Source organism: Falco punctatus, assembly GCF_963210335.1.
Source record: "Falco punctatus genome assembly, chromosome: 1".
NCBI lineage: Eukaryota > Metazoa > Chordata > Aves > Falconiformes > Falconidae > Falco > Falco punctatus.
In genome coordinates, this window is record NC_137580.1 from 32,459,745 (window position 1) to 32,482,081 (window position 22,337).

Genomic DNA, 22,337 nt, shown 5'->3' on the forward strand with positions numbered 1-22,337 from the left:
CAGAATCTGAGTCTGGAGGAAGAAGCAGAATAAAGGGCTGTTATTTTAGCAAAGGCATTAGAAATCTGTGTGACTTCTGGAAGCACTGATTAACAAAATATTTTCTCATAATGGCTAGCATCCTTCTGAAAAAAAGAGTTGGGAAGCTGCTTGAAATAAAAAACTGCATATGTGTCTGGGCAGCTTATGGTTTTAAAGCACTGCCAATGCCAACAGAAGAGGCAAGGACATGGCAATTACTGAAGGTTTAATACAAGAATAAATTTAAAGCAACTTTATTCTGCATATGAGCCTCCTACATGAATGCATGATTTGTGTTGATGCCAACGTGGGTGGCATTAGTTGGACTGTGGTTGGAGTCCAGTCTGTGTTGCTGCATGAAATGAGTGTGATGGGTTCAGGTCAGTCCTCTCTGAATGATAATCCACATCATAAAGCTACTGTAAATGATTCAGCAGCGTTTAGTATTATTTTCAGCCAGTGCCCAGGAGAGGCCAGGACTGAGCTAGCATTAAGAATGAATTGTCCGTGCTTCCCACTCTTAAATAACTGCGGGTTCAGGTCACAGAGAAGTACGTCAGGAAAATGAATGCAGCCTCCTTCCACAATGTAGATTACTTGTCTTCCTCAAGCAAAGGTTGTGAACCAGGGTGGAGGGATTGGACGTGGGCTACAAATGTCTTTGGTTTTCAGAAGGCACCTCAGAGCTTCCCAGAGAAACTGAATTATGACCCTGGAAGTTGCCAGGGTACTTTTAGGAAAGTTGCTGAATACCTTCTACTTCCATAGTGACCCAGGACATTTCCCCCATTTTTGTAAACAGTTGGCATGTTGAGTTTGCACCTTTAATATCTAAGTGGATATACTGTGTTAACTTAAAGCCAACAATTCAGCTGCAGACAGGTTATTGCTGCAGTTGCTGGCCATTGTGATTTTTTACTGCTTGGTTCTGCTTTAATCTCTTACTAAGGTACCTTTGCAACATTACTTTCATTAAACTGTTGTTCGAGGTCATACAAATCACCATTTTCTTCAATTGTCATCCTCAAAAGAGTGAATAAGTTACTGATGTAGATACCTAGGTAGTTTTTTAAGTGATTGTAGAAGACTACAAAAAGACAGGCTCGGATGCAGAACCAGAAGAAAAGAGAAGAAAGTTACAAAATGCAGAAACTGTAATTGCTAATTCTCTAAACTTGATTTGGTAGCAGCTACATTTAGGCTGGACTGATGGCTGTATGACTGTTCTGTTTCATTGCGTAAAAACCATGAATATTGTGGAGTTTTACTTATGTACCAGGAAAAAAATAAAACAGAGCTCTGTGTGCTTCAGACTCAGCTAGCGAGTCCAGCCAAGAACAGATGGAAACTCTGCCAAGCACTTTCCATTGAAGAGTTTTCTTGAAGCTTTAAGAGGGGAAGATCAGAGCATTGCAAAAATTGCTGATTCCTGCTCAGGGCACTACTCTCTTCCCTGCACTTAGGACCATCCTGCAAACATGGGCTGGATGTCTGGCAAACCCAGGCTGCGTTCAGTGGCTGTGTTTGTGAGTGCTACCCATGCACAAGAACCATTTGACTTGGGACTGAGATAAGCAGGATCTGCTGGATTTTGTTCATGTATTTTTAGGATTTTTAAAACCTTGACATTTTGCGATGCTGCAGATGGACAGTTTCAGCCTGCCCCTGGGTGGTAGGAGATTCCATGTGGAAGGCTCTGTGGTGTTCATGTTACCATCTCGTGATGGAGCTTACGCTATCAGCTATAATGACGTAGTAGCAGTGCAGGCCCCACACTTGGGCTCTTCTTGCCTTACAGAAATGTCAGTATCTTATTTTTCCTAGTTCTTCAGCAGTTACATTCTCCTTCTAAGTACAAAAGTGCTCCTTTATTTACATGTTTTTCTTTCCTTTAGGACTGTACAATCCCATTATTTCAGAGGGGACTGTGTCCTAAAAGAGTAGAAAAACTGTTTGTTTCTGGTGTGGGTCTTTTTTCACTCTTATATATAAGAAATGCCATGAAAAACCCATGGAGATGGAGTTCATTATGTTAATCCCATCTCTAAAAACGCTGCCGTGCTGCGGGCCTTTGTTGTCAATAAAATGTCAAGCAATGGCATGTACAGCATGTTGTGCAGACTTCGAAATGCCGCAGCTGTAGGACTGTGCTGTGTTTTTTACACAAGAGCTGAGAAATATGGGAGGGATTAGTATCGGGTGCAAACCCAAATGTTAATATCGAAAACCAAAGCAACAAAAACCTTACAAAGAGTTTTCTAAAGCGTATTTGTAAAAATTGGTTGTCATTCTTCATACTTTGAAAGACATCTGTTCACATTTCATAGTTTACCCCTAGTTTACCCAGGAAAGCTGGTGTACTAGTTTACTTTCTCAAAGGGACAATATCTTTCTGAGTGTTAATGCCAGTGTACAGCCTAGTAATTTGAAAGAAGGGCAAAATCTAAAAGATTGGAACCTTTTGATGCTGTAACATAGTTATAGCCATTAATTTATCACGCTTGTGATAATATGGGGCCAGGTAAAATACCAGAAAGCAAATTGCCCTTTTAATACCAAGAAAATGGATTTTTCTTCAGCACTGACCCATTTTATGAAATTGTGGATTTTGTGTTGAAAAGGACCTGATGCTTTTTTAGCACAACTGTGACTGGTTTGGAGGTCTCCCCTCCTGTTGTGGCCACACCTGACTCCAGGAAGGGGAGCCAAATGCCTTAATAATATGACTGTCACCAGCAGAAAGCAATAGGGAAAATACTACTTTCCTGGAGATGTTTTTTTATAGGTGTAGTATAGACATAAAGGACAGCACCATTTTTCATTTCCTAGAGCATTAAAACAGGAAACTTTGCCAGAATCTGGGCATTGGGGTGAGGAGGGTAATGACTGTGAGCAGGTACACTACTACTGCCCTAACTCTGAAATGAATATCACACTTTGTTTCTCAGACCTAGCCTTCTGAAAATTTTCCTATTTTATTGGAGGAGTGTCTCCACCTCTTCTTTTCATACAGCAGTGAGACAGTGCTAGCCACTGGTGTACATTAGTACGAGGTCTCCATTATGGACACAGCTTGTACTGATTTTCAAGAAAAAATAAATTTGTTGGAATGGCGACTGGCCATACTATGCTAGTAAAACTTTAAAGAACAGTGACTTAGTCTAGGACATAAGAGGGATGAGGGTTGTCGTGTGGAAGTAGGATGGATGAAGGAAGATGGTTGCCATGTCAGGTCATGTAGGAAGCTCTAGCCTAATCCATGACCATAGCATTTTCAACTCCATGCCACTTTCATGCTGATTTCAGTGACCGGATGGGAGAGGGAAGAGACATATTACTATTATTATTTGATACGTGTGAGCCCCTGTGTCCTTCCCACTGTACTCGCCCAGGTCAAGCTATGCCATCTGCATGGGGGGCCAGGCACCCTGCTGTGCAACTCCATCCACCTCTCCCTGCAGCAGCATTGTTAGGTTTCATATAATTACGGTTGATGTCTCTCAAAAAATATTGCATGTTATGTTTTACCTTCCTTTTTGACACCTTGTGATAGGGTTTCTTTCAACAAATCACCATGTGCAAAATGTGGAAGGATTGGAGCTGTACAATTAATTACATTTGTATTTAGCCAGGTGTAGGTATTAAGAGACAACCAAAATCTGACATCATAAATCCTCTTCCAAAAAATAATAATAATAATAATAATAATAATAAAAGTTAGTATCTGCATGCAGAATATGTCTTGTCTTTCAGGCTCTTTTTTGGTGTTTCACTGAACATGCTGGTGCTGACAGGTTCCTTACAGCCATTCTCATTTCGTCTGCCGCTGGTTTGTGTGCTGATTCAGTAACCACGATAGTGTACCCACTCTCCTTTCCTCCTTCCCTCCTTTCTTCCCTTCCTTCTCCTCTTTCTCCGATATGGGGGGAGACAACCTGAAAAATACTTTCATCTATACATAGAAAGGTTACACTTGCAACCAACTCTGCATCTAGTGATTCTGTGACAATGTACTTCATCAAACCTGATTTTTCTCGGTGTGGGGGCATCTCTTTTTTATGTGTAATATTATCAAATGTGCTCTCTTTATGTGTGGTTTGGGGGTGTTACAGGTACCTCCAAAACAACCTGCACCTCAGGAAACCTAATTTGCTACTTAGAGGAGGATCTGGGTTTAGCACAGGGAGCCAGGGCTGTTGTCAGGGCTCTGGCGAAGTGGTGTGGTCTGCTGGGCTGCGTTGGGTAGCAGTGCTGGACTTTCTAAAAGTAGGTATGAGAATGAAGAGGTGCTACATTTGCACAAAGTCCTTGTGACTCTACTGACATTTCTACTTGGAAGAATCCCTTTTTTAAGGGTGAGAAATAGTTTGGTTTGTCTGCTTGGCCCTCTGTGATATGTTCCTACCTCACACTAATGCCAGTCGTATCAGATCGTTCTAATTATAAATATGACAGCTCTTAGAATTTGGATTTTCAAATCCTGGTTTTTTTTCATATGATATGTTGCAACTCCGAACCAGAAAAAGTTACTAGTAGACGTAACGAGGTTAGAAAGCAGTGCTCTGGCCACAAAAGCACCTAGTCTGCACCTGGATTTGAGCCATGGAGTACATCTGCTATGTTTCTCATACAGAAAAACGAAAGTATCCTATGCCGTGAGATTGGTATCAGCAGGGTCCCCTGTTTCCAACCATGCACATTTGCTCTAAGTCATGAAATTAATTAATGGAGAAAATTTCTTGTAAAATAGAGCAGCAGTTCTGATTTACATGACTTCTGTGCATTTGCAAGTATTTTTTCCCCCTATGGCTAGAGCTGTATTAACAGGTTTTGTTCCAATAAATGAACTAGCACACATGTATTAAGCAGGGATCTCAGGGATCCAGTCTCTGCAACAACTTTGGCCTTCCCTTCTGTTCATTTGCACCCACCCAGATGCTGTCTCTCTCCCCCCAAGTTTAGCTACTAAGCAACCTCTTCAGTAGCTGCAGTGAATCAGCACTTCTGGCTGGCTCATCCCTCCTATACACTGCTTCCAAGAACGACGCCGGTGTAGTGCACAGACCCCTCTTGGTCCCTCGTTCACCGCTGAAAGAGCAGGCTTGGCCCTTAAGGCAGAAGTTTTCTTGCAGTTTTACAAAACAGCAAATAGTGGCTCAAAAAGTTGTGCTGGCTTTTTTTCCTCTTAGGAGGAGCAGCTTTTTGCTGATGGTGATCCAGGGGATATTTACAGCTTTGTTTAAAGCACTGTGTGGGCATTCAGATGTTTGTAGTAATAAGTGTAGTGTATAATATAAGTGTGCTAGGAAATAAAAGAATTTGGAACTAGACACATTGCACTTGGACAAGATGGACCTTATAAGATTCACAGATCTTTGAAAATTTTGAGAAACTCTGAGATGCTGCAGAAAATAAAGAAAAATCCGATAAACACTCGAGCTCACTTCCCTCTTCAAGCTTGTTTGCAAATCCTTTTTTAGGTCATGCTACCTACAAAAGAAAGTATTTATACTTCCTTACAAGGAAGATTTTCAAACCCAAGGAGGTCCCTCACTCCAGATAAAACCCTCCGGAAGATACTCAGTCTCTCTCTGGGACTTTGGAAATGTGCCCCAAATTATTCCTATCTTCTTTGGTCTGGCAATACAGAGCAAGAGGATGTTTGTAGACCCTTTGCTTGGAATGAATAATACTTGAAATCACTGCTAATCTCACTGAGCTAGTTGGTGAATAAAGTGTTACTGAGTTAAAGGCTCAGAGCACAGCCCACAGGAAAGGAAAATCCTGCTTCAGTGGAATCTGTGGTAAGGCTGTTGTTGATGGGGTTGCAGAAGGGCATGATCACTCTCTGTGTTTTGCTTTGAATGCATTTTTTGTAAATGGTAAGGGAAATGAAAATAATTTGCTTCCAAAAATTTTTCTCATAGCCAGTACGGTTGCAATATGTAGCAGGATTCAGAGGTCCTGAGCTGTACTGTCATCATTTTATCGTTTAATAGTTTTTTCTCCTCTTACCTTCATATCTGAACTCAAACCTTGGCTCAGATCTTTCATGTGTGTTTTCACGTGTGGTTCTGTAGGCATTGTTTCCCTTAACTTCCATTGATGTAAATAGTTAAATAACTGAGGGAACTGGAACTGTCTGGTATTACTCCTCTTCATCAGATAATTGGCACTTTGCAGGCCTAATATGCAATATGTTGATTAGTGCTTTTGTTATATTAAGGAGTTTTACTTTTACCATATGCCAAATCTACTGTAGATTAGTCTCCTGTATGCTATTCATTAGGTGTCTTGGATGTAGTTTTCAAAGTGATGTCAGCCTTGCTTTTGCTGGGGGTCTCAGTCCTGCAGAACATCACAATACAATATATGCATGCAATGCCTGTTATCTAGAGTGAGACACTTGGGACCTACGGAATCCAAAACATGAGCTTCCAGTGCTGGCTCTGAAGTGCCAAAGCTCCCCGGATAGTCTCAACCAGACTCACCTCCTCCTGTAGGCTGTGCACAGAGAGTGCCCCACAACATACACTGATCAGCAGAGTGCTGCACATCTCAGGTGGCATTTGTGTGCCTCCGTTCCGTACCTCGTGTGCTGAAACATTCTCACATCGCCTGTGCAGTGAGTTGTATGAAAGAATGCATGCAGGTGTTGGCCCACAGAGGGATGTGTGAATATAAATGGAGTCTGTATTTTCAAAAGTGGTCCATTGTCTTGGGGATTAATGGGAAACTTGATCATCCAGTTATTGCCTGCAACTGCATACCCTGCAAATAGATTAAGTATGCCACATCTGGTGGTATGGTGTCGCAGCACTCTCCAAACTATTAAGCTGTAACAAGGTCTTTTACCATTTCATACCAACGTACTCTTCATGCTAGTCCCTCTGCTGCCTTCTCACCAAGAGCGTGCGTTCTTTCTTCTCTCTGCTTCTTTCCCCTCTCTTCCCCGGCAGCTCCCTCTTCGTTGGCTCTCAACCACTTAACAGAACCAGCCACAGCTGCACCTTATCTACATCGGCCAACCCACCGCCCCTGAAGCCAGCCCACAGTTGTATATTATCAATGCTAATTAACCCAGCTTCATGCCTCTACAGTATGGGTTTGTGTTTTTTAAGGTGGTGGCTGTGGAGAGGATTTTTTTTTTCTGTTTACTTTATTATGCCAATTAGAAATGTTCAAGACTAGGAGGTGTTTTTCAAGTCTTACGATCCCATTAGTTAAACAACAGAGGGATAAGTGAAGAAAGAAAAGAGACTACAGAATAAGCTGTGTAAATAAAATACAGTAACAAACTTTTGGTCTGGTAACATCTTGCTGAGCAGTCTGATTATTGACTACCCAGCCAGTTCTGCTGATATGACCAACATAAATTCATCTCTTCTGCTTTTTTACCAATGCTAATGCCAAAGAACCAGTGGAGCCCTAGGAAAGGAGAGTTGGATTCAATTCTGGTTCATGAATCACATATTGAATTGTCAGGAAAGGAACAAATTCTGCCCCAATTGCCACTATAACTATGATAGGTTGTACTCATGTGCCTCAGGGCAGAATATGGTCTGAAATGAAATAGATGAGATCAAAATCTGTTTTCATTGATCACAGAGAAGGCAGTGAAGCTGTAGAGGCAAATGTGACAGCAAAATATTGTCAGCAAGGCCATTCCTCATGCCAGTGATGCATCATGGCAAAAAGAAGGTTGTTTGATTTTCAACCACCATGATGTGTTGGTTAGGTTGATAAAAACAATAATCTTTCTGTAAGCAAGCAAATTGAACTGAAAGTAAGGCACAATGATTTACACTGTGTTGCAAGATGCCATTTATATAAAGTCTTTTTGCATGGGAAAAAAAAGGGACATTTTGGTTCTGTTGGGGAAAGCATTTTTTTTTTTTTTCACATATGGTTTAAGGATCTTGCAAAAGGAAGACCAGGAATGTGATTCCAGGAATAATCTTCTTTTATTCCATCATATATTCTGCAGCCCATTCCATAAAGATGACAATAATAAAAAAGCAAGGGACGCAATATGAGAAACAGCTTTCTTTCTGTTAGGGCGGATGGCTTTATAGAATAGATACTGAAGCGGCAAAGAACTGAAAGTGGTTTCTGAGAAGTGTTGACCTCCTTTCGTGCCACTTACTGTGAATTAAAGCTGTGAGTGAGAACTAGTTTGGGCATGTGGTACAGCACTTACAGCAACTGCTGCCAAGGAACAAGATTTGTGTTTCTAAGGAAATGCAACAAAAGAAAATAGGCAGTGGCTGTCACTGTGTAAAAAAGTATCTATGTACAGATAGAAAAGAAAGTCCGAATTGGGTTATTCTATATGCATGCTAGTGTATATGTGAATTCCTGTAATGTGAGATTCAGAATCAAACCACCGTGGATTGTGCAGGGTTTAATGTATCTCACCCTGTTAAGAGTTTACAAAGTTAAGCTAGCTAAAAGCAGTTGTGACCTGCTCTGTGCCTATGATTGACTGTTGTTTGTCATTCTTAACGGGCATTATTAGGAACAGTGACCTGCCATAGGAAAGGGATACATTTAGAGCAAGGAAACCGGGTTTTTGTGGCTTCTTGCAACTCCTTTCTTAGCAAACCAAAAGGCAAAAATCTTAAGCACTTCTAAACCAAGGCTGCCAAACGGTATCACTTACCACTACCTTTAGGGTTATATATATCTTAGGACATGACATCCACTCGCTGATTTGTAGCAAAGATGTTATGAGAATTGTTCATGCACTGAAGTTTCATTAAGGGATGTAAACCATAGCAAAACACCAAGGGAAAAATATCGCTATATTTACACAGTGTCTTAACTCCTTCCCCGCCCCTGGGTTAGAAAGGGAACCACCTGTCTCCTTTGCTGATGTCAGACTGCTCCCTGGAGACACAGTCCTATTGGAAAGCACATGATACTGTACATATTTACACCAAGCTCGTATCTGATTGAGGTTGGGCTACGAGACCCGTGAGTTCACAAGTTTCTTCATCATACTCTCATGCATTAAACATGTGTTTGAACTCTGGCTTGAAAGCCGTGTGATCTTATGATAGACGTATTTATGTAATAGTTAAATGAATGATCATGCGCTCTCCAGCTCCTTTTCCATGCAAATGCAGAGGAAATTGAATATTATAATATTTCAGTGAGATGTCCTCAATAACAAATTACTGTTTAAAATAACCAATATTTGTATGTATATCAATTGCCTAGCAGTTATTTTTGTCTGCTATTTGCATGATATGGAAAAGAGTTTTTCTAGCAAACGTTTTAAGCTACTTGGTGCTGCTTTCCTTTTGGAATGATCACAAGGGTGCACATTTAGGGACGAATTTTCCATCTGTTTTTTTGAAGCTGGCAAAGCACATAATTTGGAATAGAGAAGAAGAAGTCTGAAAGTACCCATTTTTGAATTGGTATGTGTTTGAGCCATTCTAGGAATTCTTGTTCTGTAGCAGTTGGTAACAAGTGAAGGACTATATTGTGCCCTTGGATGCAGTATACAGGCGGTGCTCAAGGCCAGTGGGAGCCCTGCATAAATGCCTAGGGGCACGCTAGGGCTCCTGAGAGCTCTACTGCTCTGTTACTGGCACAGAACCTGAAATGATCAGGAGGGCTTTGTGAACCCCAGACGCTCGATGCAGTTCTGGGGTGTGCAGGTTTGTTTGAGATGGGGCAGGGTGCTTTTGCAAAATCCTGGGCTTGTGCATCTTTTCATACAGCTTTGAGTGGCGTGCCTGCCGAATGGACCCACTGAGTCTTCTGTGTCGTCCAGTGTTGGGCATGGGGCTGCCAGTGCAACCAGGCTGTAGGCTTGCTCAAAAGTCCCTGTGACTTTTGCCAGAACATGGGATCTTTGTAAGCCAAAGTCAAACTTTGCTGCAGCTGTATGACCCGTATACAGCTTGAGGCCTGAGCTTCCATGCAGAGCAGTGCTGCATGATGGTGTCTCTTTTAGGAGCGAGCCTCTTCACCGGGTGAGTCACAGCTCACCCATGCTTCCTTTGCTCGTTCACAAATATCACCTTAACTCCTCAAGCCAGTTTACGCTTTTGATGGGACTGCTTATTGTGTGTGGTGAATAAGAATGACAGAATCTGGTCCTGCTGCTCTGGCAGTGGTTGGATTCAGCTGGGCATGGTTCAGTGCAATAATTTCTTGTAGGTGGGCATTTTGAAAGCACCAGAATACTTGGGGACACTAGTGCTCCTGGGAATCAATGGGACTGCCAGCAGCTGGGGAAAAAAAGGCTCTAAGAAATGTAAACTGCCCTTGAACCTTTCTGCAAAGCCTCTCTAACTGTGTGGGGTCCATCAGATTTTGAGGCTTTGGATTAGTAGTATGCCTGGAGTCTCAGGTTGCCTAAATTAAGCCCTGAGAAAAGAACTGCATTTCTTTTTGCCGTGTTCCAGGGTAGGATGGCCACACCACACTTGTGGAGCTGCTTATGTCTCCTGAGCAGTTCAAGTGTAACTCCTGAGCTGTGGATATGCACTTTCACTAACAATTGGATTTTTTTTCACTGGGGCTGGTATGTCCCAGTGGAAAAACCATCCCAGCGGGTGTTGCTGAAGACAGCACTGTTGGGTCACCACGGGATCTAACTTCTTGCCAGTGCACACCCAACTTATGGTGGTACAGAGGAAGTTAGTGGTATCTCATGCTCCAAGATCTCCTTCCTCTCATTTTTTTTAGGATATTTTATGTATTTAGTGTAGTTCTGGGCTGTATATTATGAATTTTTTTAAATTAACATTGAAGGGTAAGGAAAAACTGGCCATCCCTATCCTAGAGGCAGAGAAGTTACAGCTAGAAATGAATTCTTGGGTCATCTATTTCATCCTCATGTGCTAGTGCTGTGGTGGTGGGTTTTTTTGTAAACTAAACCACACAGTGTTGTAATATATGATTGATATTAATTAGGTTTCTGCAAAGTACTGCACTCCTCAACTTGAACTGAACCAGAAATAAATATATTGCCATATATTAACATTTTATTAGTTGAGAAGAAGAATAGGATGAAGGCACCTATGTGAAATCCAAAATATGAGCTTCAGATTGAATTAATGCCAGCAGCGCCTTGAGATTAATTTGGTTACTATGGGTACAGAATAAGAAATAGTATACCATAATGTAACTGTGTTTACTGATTCATTTCTGGCATTAAAAACTAAAACCACATTATATATGCAACAACAGTCTTTTCTTCCTTGGAAGAAGAAGGTGGGTACATTTTAGTAATTAAAGTGAATGTAGCCCTCTGAAAAGTGCCAGTACTCTACTGGAAAAAGAGCTGCTATTCTTTTACATGATCTGCCCCATCACAAGCTGCAGAGCTGTAATATACCCAAAAAAGACCTAAACCCCGAATACTACCACCCCAGGAAACTTCCAGTCTTCTACAGTTTCTTATTAAATATCTCATGTAACATGTTTCATGTACCATTCAACTGTACTGGTCAAACGTCAATTTCCTTTCCTTCTGCTACTTTGTATCTCATCAGTATGTAGGAAAGGGAACAAGTTTTGAATCTGAAGATGTTGAAAGCTGGGTAATAATAAAATAATGCAATGGAAATACCATATATTCAGAAAGCAATTATTTTAAGGGGTTTCAGTTTTGACATGGCTAGATTAAGTATGAAGCTTTCTGGTTTTTATACTTGCTGTCAAGAATGTTGTTAAATACTGATACCACCTCCTTAGAGAACAACTTTTAAATACCACAATGAAAAGGATAAGCATTAAATATTTTGGTAGATATATTGTGCCATAATGTCTACTGCCTTGTTCTTAATACAAAGCACAGTAGGGCTTAATTAAAAAATGATTGTACGATCTATCACAAACCTGCATTAGGGATATGGATGCCAAGAAAATTAAGTTGAATAGGTGGCGATAATGAAATTGATATTTTATTGAATAGTTTTTATTCCTCTGCCTTTGTTTTGCTATTCTTGCCTCCCTGTCAGCAGGTAAGACATTTTCCATCCAGAATTCTTTGAAAGAACTCATTTAGTCTGTTGCTGTTTTGTTTCATTGTTTGATCAGTATAAGTTATTTTGTTTATTTTTTTATAGAGTAAAATGCCTTGATAAACTTTTGACTCTGCCGGTGCAGAGCATGACAGTCAACAAAGAAAAGCAAGCCCTTTCAAGCTCGTTCCTGCTAGGAGTAGCTAGCTAACAACTGGTACAAAGGTGATTTTCTATTTCGTGTAAGCAAAAGTCACAGTCACTCAAAGCCTCCAGGGCAGCCCCACAACCTGGTTTAGTACAGATTTCTCCTGTTCCAGCTCCCGGTGTGGCTTCAGGACCTGCTAAGCGACGTGTTTAGCAGTAGAGAACATGAAAATACATTCACTGAAGCATAATACCCAGTGAAGAATATGTACAATAAAAGTAAGCGTTACTACAGCCTGGGTCAAAATCACCCTTGTTATAACTTCATCAACTTAAATGTTATTGATTTTTCAGGTACCACTGACCTGAAGTTGCTGGGATTGTGCTTGGGATGAATTTGACCTATACTGTTAAGGCCAAGCAGAATCACAATTTAGAAAGTGCAATGCAAAGAAAGAGTTACCAGGTATTCTGCTGTCTTGTAATTTCACACCAGTCACTCAGAGTTCAGTGCAGTGTTGGAAAGTCTCATCTTAAACCGGTACAAGTGTGTCTGCAAGCCTTCAAACAATAAGACAAAGGAGCTTATTGTTCCCCTTCATATTTTTAAGAGTGGTATGTTGCAAACCAGACAGCTTGCTTTTTCTGAGCAGAGCTGCTGGGTCAGCTGGCACAGATTCATTTTCACATCCCCACTTACTAGGTTCAGTGTTGCTGGTGTCCTTTTTGTGGCAAACTGAAACAGCCAAAAGGGAAGGCTGGTTCTGATGATCTTGCTGCATGTCCTGAATGAACGCCTATCACATATTGCAACGCACTGCACATTGCAACTTGCAGCTTGTCTTGTGCCTGGGCACAATATGCAACATGGGATGGAGTGCTAGAGGAGAGGACAGGCACAGCACAAGGCTCTGAAAGCTGTGAGAGGCACTGAAAGCTTGTGTTTCTGGTATGCAGCAGTATAGATATTTGAAAGGTTAGGTTCGGTCTATTTTTAGGTAGCCTTCACATTGGGACTGATCTAAAAATGAAGGTGGTATAAAAATTAAACGTGTCTCTCCTGATTTGTCAGAGATTTTTGACAAAATGCATTAGAAAGGCTGTTCTCTGAATTGGAGATGTTTTGGTTTTTTTTCTGAAGTAAAGCTGTGCCTCTTATTTAGAAGAGGAGCCTATGTTCTTGATTAAAATGCCAGTGCTGTCTATTTCATTCCAAGATCAGCATTTTCAGATTTTAGCAAAGTTAAAGAAATACGACTTTCCCACTTATTGTTTGGGAAGATTTATTCACTTGTGTAAATGAATTTTAAAAAATTGGCAAGGCCTTTTATCTCATATAAAATAAATCTGAAGATAAATGATCTTTTCCGCTAACATCACCTATCATTAAAGTGGCTAAATGAAAATCAAAATGTGTTGCTATTTAGTGCCTGCTCGCCTTTTTACAGGAGATGAAATTGAGCATGTTTACTGGGCAGGAATTGTCAGCGATGCTTCGATTTATAGCATTGTCCAGGATATAAATTAACAACTGCCGTGCGTTACCACCTCTCCCTGGAAGATGGTAGCCCTCTCTCCCCAAAGCACGCATCTTCGGCTTGCTGTGCCCACTCCTACCCTGCCTTAAAGAAAACCTGCAAACAATGTAAAATTACGTTGCATTGAACTGAAGCACAAACATTTTTCCACGTCTTTGTAAACAGGACTGCATGTGAGAATGAAACAGCTGGAGGTCTACCTCCAGAAAACCCTGGGGATGTGTCACACTCATTTCTCCAGTCTATGCAATCTCAGTTTAATAAATTGGTAATAATATTATGATGAAGTGCTCTTTGGTGTTGGTTTGCTGTTTTTTTCAGAGGGTTTTTTTGCATAGTAACTTGCTACATAAATTAAAATAATCTTCTGTTCAGACAGTTTCCTATTTTTACTTGGTGCTTTGTTCCTCAGAGAGGAAAGGGGAGCCTGCAACAGGCAAAAGGGAAAGGTGCACTCCAGCAAAGTCTTTATTTCAGTGTGAATCCTACACAGTCCTTTCAATGTTTTTAGTTAAACGCGTTACCCTGGCTTGCTGTTCTGCATGTGGAGTTCAACAGAGCAGAGACAACAAATAATGTTTAATTGTCAGATGTCAGGGAATTTTACAATGGTAGAGCTCTGTTAGGGACGAACATGGAAGTAGCAAACTTGTCTTCTCTGTTGATTGGCATGAAGTAATGAAAGTATAGTCATAGCCCTTTTTGGGAGGAGGTATGAATCTTCACTGGTACCCACTTACAAAATAATTATGAGACTAACCAGTGCCCCAGGGCAAAGGATGTTCAGCCAAATACTAAATTTCTTGGGAACAAAGATATCCAAAATGGTGATAGCTGATGCAATCTCAGCACTTTTATCGCTGTTCCATTCACAGGGGAAAGCTAGGGACGCCTGAGTAGTACGAAAATAAAAAAAAAGGTGGAAATGTATAGAGGAGTTTCTGCTTTGAACTGTCTCGGTCCCATCTTCTGTGATAAGGTCTGATTCAATGCCTGCCTAAATCCATTTAAAAATTCCCATTCCTTTCCAAAAGATTTAGAGCAGTCACCCCTTCCAGCCACTTTAACTCCCCTTTTACTGTACTGCATTTTCTTGTACAGGTATTGCAGGAAAATGATTTGGTAGAATAAAATAAAATAACAATAAAAGAGTAGCTCAGCCCAAACCCGGCTAGCAGTTCTCCTGTTCTATCTCTGCACTAGTTTGTTTGGCTCTGAGTCAATGGTGTAAGTACTGACAAATTTCTCCTCTAAAGCATCGCTGGAGGAGGGTCAGCCTCCAAAGGTTTACAGCTGCACTTTGTACAGCTAATAACCCCTGGGCTAAATGCTTATCTTCCTTTATTTCAGTTATCTGAATTGGGGATGGAGGGAGGATGACATCTCTTGCCATTTGTGCAACTTTTTTAGATGAATATTGCAGCTCCAAGAAAAATGAATAATTGGACTTTTGAGCAGAGAGTGGAACCACAAAACCCATAGGGATTCCTCTAGCACTAGTCACTAGTTTGCATATTGCAAGTTAACTGCAATTCATGAAGGGTTCTGGCTAAAAATAACTTCAGGGCTTAATTTTGGCTGGCAGGAACTACTAGTTAAGAGGTCAAGCGAAGCTGATCCTTCAGGAGCGTGTCTGTGTGAGACTGCATTGGCTGTTGCAGTGAGATGACCCCATCTCCTCTTGGCCTGTCCTTGGCTGACTCAGGAGAACGGGGTGCAGGGGCTGTGGGCAGCTGGGGAAGGGGACATTTTGCAGCAGTCCGGGACCATCAGAGGCCAAGCAGTGAGGGTTGGCTGCTGCCCACTGACAGCAGTCTCTGCAGGAGCTTGCCCTCCTCTGCAGCCAGGCATAACCCTATAAAGGGTGACTTGGAGCATAAGCAGATTTAAAAAAAAGACCCACAAAACAACAACTCAGGTTCTTTTGTGTGATATCTTCATTTTATTTTGTTTGTCTAAATTTGTAGCGCAGCAGATCTGTGGTCTGTGTTGCTAATATCCCATCAGATTACTACAGTTCAGAATTATTTCCACATTATACGTTGTTTTAATATGAAAAATGCCAAAAGCTAGGCCCAAGAAAAAAAGCTGACTCAGTTCCACAGAGCTCTGTCTGAAGAAAGTCTTATTTGAAGATGAGAGATGTGTTGGTAAGGCTGTCTGTCATCTCTAGTTTATTAAAAAAAATTGCTAGGAGGCACTAAAGCTGTCCACTGCCTTTCCCTCTGTTCCTTCACTCAAAGGTGTTTCATTCACATCGACTTTACCATAGCGGTTTTGTGTAAAACAAGATTTGATTTTAAAGTATTTAAAGGTTACTCTTTTCGCCAGTGCTGCGCTGCAGACTTGCGTGTGCTCCACTGCAATCGCCTTCCCAGCCATTTTAGAGAGCAGTTAGGCTAGGTTATGGAGATTATAGATATTTTTTTTTTCTTCCACTAGCTACTGTGAGCCTTGGCGTGGATCTGGCAGGCAGCGTGTTCTCCTGTGCTGCTGTGGCAGCCTGGGCACGACAGCTTCCCTCCAAGCTGGGAGGTCATGGCTTGGTGGCTAAATGGCCAGGTGGCAAGGCAAGCCCCACATGCAGTGTGACAGCCGATGGCACAGAAAAGAATGGTAGCTTTGGAACAGCCTTGGCTCCCACCAAATTGCTTACAGTTGCATCAGGGAATATGTTCTGTGCCTTAAGTTATTGAATCCATGGTGGTTTTTCCTGGGATCATCTTCTTCAGATCCCTCTCAGGAAAAGTTGATAAAAATTAGATTGGTATTAATTATGAATGAGTTGGGAAACAAGGGCTCCAGGGTAATACTCTAGGTGCCCCAGGGAAGATGGTGCAAGGTGGATGGTAATAGGGGTAACGAGAAGGATCTGAGCGGGGTTTTCCAGAGCCCTGCAGAGAGTTACAAGTACAAGGTGCATCCCTGAAGCTTCCTCACGTTCTACCCTCTGCGGCTGAGGCTGGAGAAGACAGTTGCCCATCCCCAGAAGGGATGTGAGCATCGCAGCAAGGCTGTGAGGGGGAGAGGAAGGGCACAGCTTGAGTGTGGTGAGGGATGCCCCCAGCTGCTGAACCAGAAGCTATTCCCTAGGTCTAATAATCTCAGACATGAGCAAGTTTTGGTCTCTCTCCAGGGACTTGAATGTGTGGAAGGGTAAGGGGGGAGAGGAGGAGGAGGAGGGAAGAACTTTATGATTTCTTTTGTTCCAAGGAACTATCAGCAGTGAGGTGAGTAAAGGAGAGATGATGATGATCTGCAACGGTCTGTGATTTTGATGTGGTTCTGTCTGCTCTGCCAATGTGCAAGAAGTTGCAAAACAGGAATCCGTTTCCTTGGTTTGCCTGGGCATCTGTGCTCAAACAACACTAAAGCCTCCCCATGAAAATGATGTGTTCACATGGTACGGTTTCTGAAACATATAGGGGTCATAAATTTAAATGTAGATGCTCTTTTACAGATTAGTCTCTCTGCGAACCCGAGTGAAAGACATTGTTCATGCTGCTTTTAACAGGCCTGACAAGCTGGATTTTCCTGCAAATCATAGCAAATGTGGGTCCTGGAGAACATATGCTGCAAATGTTGGGGGGAAACAAGTGACAAATGTATTTTTTTATGTAACCAACTGGAGTGACTTTGCTTTCCTGCTTTAATAATGAGTAAGTGAAATATGCTTGTGAAGAGGGAGATGTTCAGGGAGGTATGAGGAAAATTTAGGAAGATTTCTTGTAGCGGGTACCTGTACTCCTGCTTCACTTAAGCACTCTTACAAGCTTTTACAACAAGCACCGAGTTACAAAGCGTGTTGCATGTCTGTGAGCCTGGTTAACACTGATAATCAGCTAATCTGCACTAATAGTGAATATTCACAGTCAGGTCCATTTGCATGTGAACAAGGAAGCCATTTCCCCTGGCATTCCCTGCTGCTTATTTGAGCCCTCAGTCTGTGGAGGCAGGTGTGGCAGAATTCAGCCTGGTGTCAGTAATGTCAGTAATGCGTCACTGTTCGGAGAAAGTTATTTTGGACTCTAATATACAGCTCCTCAGACAGCAGCCTGCGGCCCAGAGCTGGGCCAGGAATTAATTTGGCCCAGATCTCTTGAGTTTTTTTCGAGAGCTAGTACAGAGCACCATTGTGGTTTTTCTCTGTTAAAAACCCCAAAATCTTAGTTCATAACTGCCCTGGCAAAATTGAAGAGGGCACACTGCTTTATTCCATTGTAGAATTACTGCACCAATGAACCCAGAAGTTCAAGGAGTTTGACTCACTGGCTTATGCTATTGAGGGTGTATTCTGGGTAGGATGAACTGGATAAATAAGGAAAAGAAGCTGAGAAGGAAAAACAAAATCAGCAAACAAATAGGATATACACGGAACAGAGAGAACGGACTGGAAAACAAATACAGGACTGTGCAAAAAATAAGAGTAAAGATGCAGAGAAAGAAGATTTCTAATAAAAAATTAATAGGGTACATATACTTTATATAGAACACCATTCACGCTAACACACCTTTGGAGTGCAGTTTGCTCTTCCATATACAGCAGTCGGCTGATCTGCTGCTGTAAGGCTGTTCAGTCTTGGAGGGCTGAGCAGAAGGGGTTGAACTGGTATAAGAACTGGTTTGCAAACCTCAGCTTGCTGAAACTCCAGCACTATTTTTTATATATGAGTTTGGTTGTCTTTACTCCATGGGAAAAGTAGCAAACTTTGCTGAAAATCAGCACATACCATACACAGTCTTGGGGGCAAGGAAAAAAATTCCTTCCTCTGTGCCGTGGTGAAGGGACCAGGTTTTGGATTTCAAAATCATGGGGGCTCCAAAATCAGTAGCTTCTTTGAGAAATTGAAATCACAGGGGAAAAAAACATGACTGTAGTTAGAAAATGTGGGTGAAAAAAGAGGAGGAAGAGATAAAATGAACGTTGAATCCAGGAAAAAGTCAAGAACGGAGGACTTGAAGGCTTCAGTCTTTGAATTCTATTCCCTGTTGTTGCAGGCAGCCATACCTTCCAGCCCTGTTAAAAGATGTGTTTGGATTTGGGAATTTGTGCCCAAATGGTGTTGGAAGGCTTGCTGGAACTTTCTTGAATTATGGCCCTTGAGGAAGAAAAGGCAAAATTTGGGAATCGCTGAGACTAGGTACAAAGTACCCTGAAAACAGAGGAAGTGCAGTGATGGAGGAAGTGGTCTGATGGCGGACATTTCAGCGGGGCAGATTGGGTCAAACGGACCCACAGACTTTACCGGCTGAAAGAGGGTTTTCTTTGTGTGTGTTTGTTGTGGAACCAAATAACGTGTGTGCGCGCTCAGATACTGCCCCACAAAAGATGTTTGTGCAATTCTTTTGTGTTGTCAAAACACGAGGGGAGATCATTGCTAAAGCTACTAGGGAATGTTCAGAAGACAAGGTTTCCTTTGAGAAGAGCAGCCTAGGTGCTGGCTGGGTTTCACAGGCTTCATTTACATATGCTGAGGCTGCACCATTTCCAAACTACACCACCGCTGCAACTGCCTGCCTTCCTCACTTTCCTCCTCTTACAGGCGCTGCGCTCAAAAAAACACATTAAAACATGTGAAAGAAAGATCCTAGTGAGTAAACCCCTGTCTGGGGTTAGACACTTTGATTTAAAAAAAAGAAAAAAAGAAATACTTGCCAAGCAATGGGGAACCCTTGTTGAAACCTTGCAGTCTTTTGTAGTTGAAATCGTGCTTGGCATCCCTTCCAGGTCACGCTGGAACTGCCAGCAAAGTTCAAGCCATAATGTGGACAGGGCCATAGAAAAGCTCTGGGGGACTTAGTTATTATTACCTATTGCTTGCACTGTCTGTAGCGCACTAAGACAGTTCTCCGATCTCTAGAGCTTGTATGGTGAGAGCACCACTAAGGTCACAGTTTATATTTATCAGTTAACTTGCTAATTTGAAGGGAAAGCAGTGAAGTGGAAATGTAGAAAATAGAAACAACATGAGCAGGTCAAAATACCCAAAACAGCAATATGAAATGTTCCAGTGTAAATACATTTCTATAAAAGGTGTGAATGAAACTTCAAAAAAAAGAGATGATGGATTCGGCACAGTCAATGAACACAATTATAAGTAGGTATTGAAGGAGAATATTCCACCAACCATGGATCCACAGATAATAATTAATAAGAACCGACACTACTCCAGGCAGGCAGGTGCCCAGCATTATTTCACAGTTGACTGTTCGGGGGGCAGAGGTACTCATCTTTGCCCCAGATCTTAATAATTTGCTGAAGTTTTATCATTAAATCAGCATATAATTGGGAAGGAAATGAGTTTTTTTTCGTCATGAGAGCAAAGCAATACCGTTAATTTAATCATTTGTAGGAAAGGCTTTCTGTAGTCATTTGGTTTTTTGCTGTGGGTTTTTTTTTTAATTAAGTAAAGTAAAAACAATGCCATTTTTGTCATCTATGCTTGCTGAAAATATGACAGTGCGATGTGATTTGCAACTTAAGCACAAGCTGGGAAAACTGTACATTTTATCAGAACTTGAAATAATGAATTACAAGGGAACGCAAATAAGCTACGGATGTATATAGACCTCCTACCATTTCTGAAGATTCCAGTGTCTGCAGGAAAAAGGCTATTTCAAGAATTGTACTTCTTTTTATTTATCTTTTCTCTCAGCAAAATCACCATAGCCTTGTATAGTAATTGAATTCATTTAGCCTTTAGAATACTCAAGTTTGCAAATAACAATGAGAATGAATATTTCATGACAAGAAGGATGATCAATTATAGTTTTGTGACTTTGACTGGTAGCCCAGTGCAGTGGAGCCAGCGCTTACATTTCACTAGACTTTTTTGCACCCAGTTAATTAAAAAACCCTGCAACTTAAGACAATAAGCAGGCAGGTGGGGACAGTTAAACAAGACCTTTATTTGTGGGGCTTTTGCCTGTTGTGGGCAATGTTCTGCAGCTCAGTTTGGTACCTGGAGTTTGTTGTGTATGCAGTGCAAAGGGGCATCATAAACTGGTTGCACCTGCAGTAGCCCCAGTTTCCTGGGAAGAGCTTCAGCAAGGAGACACTTCTGTTAAGAGTCTGGCCGGTTTTCACACGACAAGAGTTTTTTTCTTACGTTCAACGAGAATATGCAGGGTCCAGGTCAGGGGGGGTGGTCCGCGGTGTTTATACACAGAGGCACCCCGAGGCAGTGGTGCCGGCAGGAAAAGGCAGTGGGGGTCTGAGCAGTTGTGGGCAGGACTGTGGCAGTTGCTTGTAACAACCCTTGTTTCTAGGGGGAATACACAGAGCCAGAGAAGTGGTTAAAGAGCAGCTGAGAAATACTGTAATCTAGCTCGGAAGGGGATCAGGCTCCCTCCTTGTAGCAGGTGAGATAACTGTATGAATGTTTTTTTATAGTTGTTTACTCCATTCCAGAGAAATGGCTGGGGGGTGTTTTGCTGCTGCTTTTGGGGTGGAAAAACTAACCTGAGTTACAGTTATCCATGAGAAACCTTTAACCTAACCAAAATACTCGGCGAGGTACAAAATCTCAGAGTGGGGAAAGAAAAAAAAAAAAAAAATGTTGGAAGGTGGTATAACTTTTGCCAAACTCTGGGATAGCCTCTCCAAAGGAAGGAGTGCTGGGGAGCCGGTGAGGGCGCTGCAAAGGTTAGGCTGGGGCTCCTCGGAGCACGCAGGCTGTAGCTCGGCTTGGAGTTACTTCACGTTTTCTTTATAATAAGCACAGCTCTGCCTGTTGTTTGCTGGGGGGGTGGGGGTTGGGGGGGTATAAAAAGAAAGCAAGCCAAGAAATTAAAAAGGATGGGGAGGGATAGGAGCTACGCTACGGCAGGAGCAGAGTTTCGGGGGTGTGGCGTGGAAATCTGCTTTGAATCGCAGCGTGGTGCCGCGGCCGCCGAGGTCTGAGCGGGTTTTGCAAAGATTTACTTCACTTCAGGCTGGGTCTGCCCCTGGGTGACGTCACGGGCTGGAGCAGCGGCACTAGAAGGCTGGATGAGTGACAGCCCAGCCTACTTTTTAATAGCTTTGTCATGTGACGGGGAACAGTAGTAAGACAGGTGCCTTCGGTTCACTCTCAGAGAGGGTCTCGTTGCCTGCATGAGTGTCTGCTGCCTGCCTGCCTCTGGACTGTAGTTTGCTAGCTTTCCTGCCGTCGCTCCGCAGCTGGATGGCGTGGGACATGTGCAACCAGGACTCTGTATGGAGTGATCTCGAGGTGAGGGGTGGGCGGCGCATGGGGTGCAGGCGGCCGGCGGGGACGGTGGGCTTGTCAGGGGACCGGCAGGATGGCCGAGGCGGCATACTTTGCAAACAAGTCCAAATCTTATCTTAACTCCAGTAAGTTTGCTATTTTAAGGTTACTCTGCGATGCCTTGAGCAAATCAAAGCTGAGCTGCTGTCATCAGTATCTCCTGCAGTTGGAAACTATTTTCATGTGCCTCTGGCTCGCTTTCCCGTCATATGCAATATTTATGCTTAAGGTATTGATATGAATCGGTGTCTGAAGTCTTTCCAGTGGTGTTTAGTGGCCTGGTTGGAAAAATGCCATGTTTATTTAGAATAAGATTAGCATTAGATAGATATATATATAAAAAAGAAGTTTAAATTAACCAGTGGCTTCGTCTTTTAATTGCTTGTTTCACTGTACTC

General features: G+C 42.2%; 1 protein-coding gene across 4 annotated transcripts in view; it reads left to right on the plus strand.

Annotated features, from left to right (window-relative positions):
* PPARGC1A (PPARG coactivator 1 alpha) overlaps nucleotides 1-22,337 on the plus strand; it is a 373,925-nt gene that overhangs the window by 284,934 nt on the left and 66,654 nt on the right. The window contains exon 1 of one of the 4 annotated variants that reach the window (XM_080371485.1): nucleotides 15,491-22,168. The exons of 2 other annotated variants lie outside the window; for them this stretch is intronic. In XM_080371485.1, the coding sequence (XP_080227611.1) occupies nucleotides 21,974-22,168 (195 nt within the window). In that variant the 5' untranslated portion in view covers nucleotides 15,491-21,973. Of the gene's footprint in view, nucleotides 1-15,490; nucleotides 22,169-22,337 lie in introns of those variants that run through there. One more of the 4 variants, XM_080371487.1, reaches the window with a different exon arrangement.